This window comes from Cryptomeria japonica, chromosome 1 (assembly GCF_030272615.1).
Source record: "Cryptomeria japonica chromosome 1, Sugi_1.0, whole genome shotgun sequence".
Lineage (NCBI taxonomy): Eukaryota > Viridiplantae > Streptophyta > Pinopsida > Cupressales > Cupressaceae > Cryptomeria > Cryptomeria japonica.
Genome location: NC_081405.1, coordinates 13,111,546 through 13,115,785, shown reverse-complemented (window position 1 = coordinate 13,115,785; position 4,240 = coordinate 13,111,546). Strand labels below are relative to the sequence as shown.

Here is a 4,240-nt window from a genome sequence, read left to right as displayed (position 1 = left end):
CAAGGAAAACAAGATAAATAGATCAAGTGGTTTAGCCCCCACCAAGGCAAATAAGATGCCAAGATAAACATATGCAAATGCAAATTATGCAGAAATGATGGCATCCCCTTAGAGTGGTATGAGTGGAATGCATGTCATTCTAAGGAGAAGAGGCATTGTGGCACATCAACATAGAAAGATGTTTATGTGGAATGTCATCTTCAGCAGATGACACATAAGACCCACAACATCGACAAAAAAATGAAAGGGCATAGGGGGATCCGATTATTTAGTGTTAGAACCCAAAGTAGTAAGATAAAATAGATAGTATAGTTGTAGATGGGTGTTTCATCATAATGCCAAATTTCTCGGATCTAAAAAAGAGACATGAAGACAAACATAAAATAAAAGTTCAAGTCAACATGGAAGAAGGCCTAAATGCCCCCAACGCTTTGGATCATCCCCGAATGTCGAAAAGCAAGATACGACAAAGAGAAGAAAAAGATGAACAAATAGAAGAATTTGTATGATGGAAAATTCCTTGAATCCGAGCACCTATAGAGTAACTCGGGTCCTCCAAGAGTGCACAACATAGAAAGACAGCCAACCTCCCATTTCCAAGCACCAACACAATGACTTGGGTCCTCTGAGAGGGAACAAACATGTAAAGACAGGATGGGGGAACACAAACATGCACACATGCTATGCTAAAAAATAAGAAAATTATGCTCCTAGAGGTTATCCCTTAAGAGATCATCGTCCTCCGAATCTAGATCATACGGGGACAAAGAAGCTTCAACATTTGTGTCTACAAGCTCAGAAGAGGCAAGAGTCAACAATTGGGTGAAGATTGTAGACAACGCTAGAATGTCTTCCAAAGAGTCAAACAAGCATGCCTCTATAGAGGAAACAAGTGACTCAGTCGAAGGATGCGATACTCAAGTCGGATACTGGCCTCTGCAAGAGGGGCAATGACAAACTTGGGACAAGGCAAAGCCCTCTCAACAACACAAACAAAAATAGGTAAAGAAACAGACACTGGAGTAGGTAAAGAGATAGGTGAGGAGCATACTTGACCCGATTGACACTGACAAAACTTCAAAACAAGGCCTTGCTCAAACTTCGTCTAGGTTGCACAATAGGCATAGGTCTCCTGTCAACGGTAGCAAGTTAGAGGAATCCAAGAAAGCTCTAATGAAGAAGTGGTTGTGAAACAGGAGGATCAAGCAAAGCAGCACTAGACACCACCTGCGTGTGCAACATAAATTAACTCATAACATAATTATGCTCACAATAGATATGGGTCATCTAGTATTGAGCATGTGTTGCTTAGATAAGTTGAAGGTGCATCTTTTAATCTTCATTCGGTTGTCTGTCATCATCAATTAGTTGTCTAAGTGTTTAACAAAATTATAGAAAATTGTTGAATTAAATTGCAACTATAAATATGTATTATTTTGTTTATGAATAAGATCAACGAATTTTTCTAAATTTCATGTTTGTAATTTTGTTGCTGCCGTATTTCTAATTATATTGAGTATAGTATAAGAATTGTTATTCCATTTCTTTCAGCTAAAGTGTATTCAAGCTCCATTAAGGGAGGGGGATGGGATAACTTCAGTGGTAATAAATTTAACTATAAAAGAGAAATGATAATCTTCTCAACCATATGAAAGTAATAAGATAACGTGTTGAAAGATCAAGTTTTAGAAATTAAAACATGACATGTGCATGTTGATAAGATTGCAGAGGGACAAACATTGCTTATGCTGTTGTTGAAAAGCCTTTTTTTCTTCACTCTCTCTTGACTCTGGATTGGAGCCAACTCTATTTCAAATTGGACATTTCGAAAGTGCTGACCAGGGAAAGCGTATGCAACACGCTTTCTTTTCTTAATAATAGAAAAAGCCAGAGCTAAAGACATGAAAGCACATGAGAACATGATGCAAATTAGAATTCAATTGTTTGTTCCAACACTCCTAAATTGTTCATGAACAATTATTAGTTATATTGATTTATACAACTACTTATCCGTCCATGACCTGCTTTGTATATACAGACAGCTTCCATTGCTTGGCTTTTTTAGCACATGAATTTTTTGTTTTTGGAAAACCAAGTAAATTGTATAACTGTGTGTTCGTTTGAAGCTTCCAATGGCGTAAATTCTTTGAATAGGTTTACTTTCTTCTTTCAACTAAGGCAATTCACAGTTCACACACAGCTTTTGTGTTTAAGAGAATCAAGTTTTCTCCCTCAGGAAGCCATTTTTGTTTGTAGGGTCTGGAAAACTTCATTGAACCATATTGTATGGATTTTCTTTCTTTCTTTTTTTTCATGTATGCTTCTTGATTATATTCTTCCTGCAGTATTTGGGTGGCTATTTTTACAGATTTGTTCTGCTGATAGTACTGAACATCAATGGTTATGTGTGTTTGCAGGTGCAGAAAATAGATTTGTTTGTTGAGGTGATGGCTTCTGCAAATTGTTCTTCCTCATCGTTAGGAAAGAGAAAGCAAAGAAACGATTTTGTCAATGCCGTTAGTACAACAGATTCAGTAGGGAATACAACAGAAATCCCCAGTGGCTTGGCGCCCATTAGAGCCAATTCTTCATCTTGCAGATCTGAGACAGAAAAGAAGTTTGAAGAAGAAGAATGTTGTGTGACACCCAAGTCTGAGGAACACAAGATACCCACCATGACAATGTGCCCTCCTGCACCTTGCAAACCCAAATCAGCTCCTCTAAAGAGAAATCCTGCAATTATATCACGTCGCAGAGCAATTCATGTTCCTTATGATTCTCCTGATTTGGAGTTACTTTTCGGTTCAGTTCTGACCAAAGATCACCAGCATCAGAAGAAGAAGCACAAAAAGAAAGAAAGCAGTTCAAGTATGAGAAAAGATAGCCAAAATTAGATAGGTCTTAGGATAGTATCTGCCCATATAACCAAAATAGATTAGAACTGATGAACTTGGTGACATTTTCTTTTTTTGGGTAATGTGCATTATCCAGGAGAGTATTGTACCTAAGCTTTGTTGTACAATTGCTGGTTGTACGTCCTACTGTATATCCTAGATTTGTGTTCCTCAGGGGGGGTCTGCTTGTCTATTGCTCAACAGAATTTAAGATCCATTCAGTGCCAGTCACATTGGGATCAAATCTTTTTTGTTATTAGTGTTTTTGTTTTTGCAAAACTTTGGATTCTCATTGAAATTGTGATCTGAGGCCATTTTGTTATGTCTAGTTCTTGTACACAGGTTTGCAAGAATGGCATAAATGGGAATTCAGGTTTGTCAAATCTTAAAATGCAAAGTCTAGAAATGTATGATGCATTGCTCATGCTTTTGTATACTATGTTTGGTAAACTTCTCTGTATAATAAAATCTTATTTCTGAAGTCAGATTGGAAAAAAATAAAAAAATGTATCAAATTCAACAGCCCTGCCTGCAAAGTCGGTGAGGCTGTGTTCTAAGATTGAAATTAGTGTTGACAACGTATGGTTGTATAGCTGTCTCGATTTAACGTATCATAATTGTTTTTTTCTTGAGTGGTATTTCGCACAACATTAATATTTGCTATGTCTAAGCCTATTGCATCATTGTTTTTTTTCTAAGAGCCGTTAGTATTGAAAAGTGTGTAAATGTATATCAGATTTCCAGAGTCTATTGCATTAAAAATACTTGAAAAAATTGTATAAATTTGTTTAGAAATTATATGTATTGATTTGGTGTGATATTTAGGAAAAACAAGTATGATCAATACATATAAAAATTGAAGATAAAAATAAGATACATTGTATATAGTGCTTTCACAATAAACTTCATCACTATTGTATAAAAACACAGTGCAATAATAAAACCTTTACTCAACCCTTAAGCATGTATGGTAATTCGTAGACACATCAAAAGCAATTCATAGATACTTTAAAATAATAGGTTTAAATAAAAAATCACGTAGATAATTTTTCAAAAAAATGCATTTCAAAAAGTTGTCTTCTCGCTAGCGGTTAGCCCCATTCAACTATGAAACATGGAAAGTACATAATACATTTTCAAAAATCTAACACTCGTTGAATATTTTCTATAGCTTGAAAACATATGTATTATCAATTGTTAAGGGCAACCATGCCTATTAGTTTTCTACTCCAAGAAAATTTGTCACTAATCTGTCCTTTTGTCAATAAAGCACCAACATTATTGTTTGTATCATTTTTTTTCAATAATATCCAATTGCATTCAACCATTTCTTTCACAAAAATGAT

The 4,240-nt window shown here is 35.4% G+C and overlaps 1 protein-coding gene across 1 annotated transcript; it reads left to right on the top strand.

Moving 5' to 3' along the window:
• The first annotated feature begins 1,933 nt into the window (after positions 1–1,933).
• Positions 1,934–3,379, top strand: LOC131071259 (uncharacterized). The gene is made up of 2 exons (XM_058007028.2): positions 1,934–2,284; positions 2,418–3,379. The coding sequence occupies exons 1-2, from the start codon at positions 2,069–2,071 to the stop codon at positions 2,892–2,894; spliced, it is 693 nt and encodes a 230-aa protein (XP_057863011.2). The 5' UTR covers positions 1,934–2,068; the 3' UTR covers positions 2,895–3,379.
• The last annotated feature ends 861 nt before the right edge of the window (positions 3,380–4,240 follow it).

Bases quoted from the DNA above. Each gene is read 5' to 3' on its own strand.
- LOC131071259 (XM_058007028.2), top strand. From the start codon at position 2,069: ATGAATTTTTTGTTTTTGGAAAACCAAGTAAATTGTATAACTGTGTGT. The intron at 2,285-2,417 runs GTATGGATTTTC...GTGTGTTTGCAG, and splicing joins AAACTTCATTGAACCATATT to GTGCAGAAAATAGATTTGTT.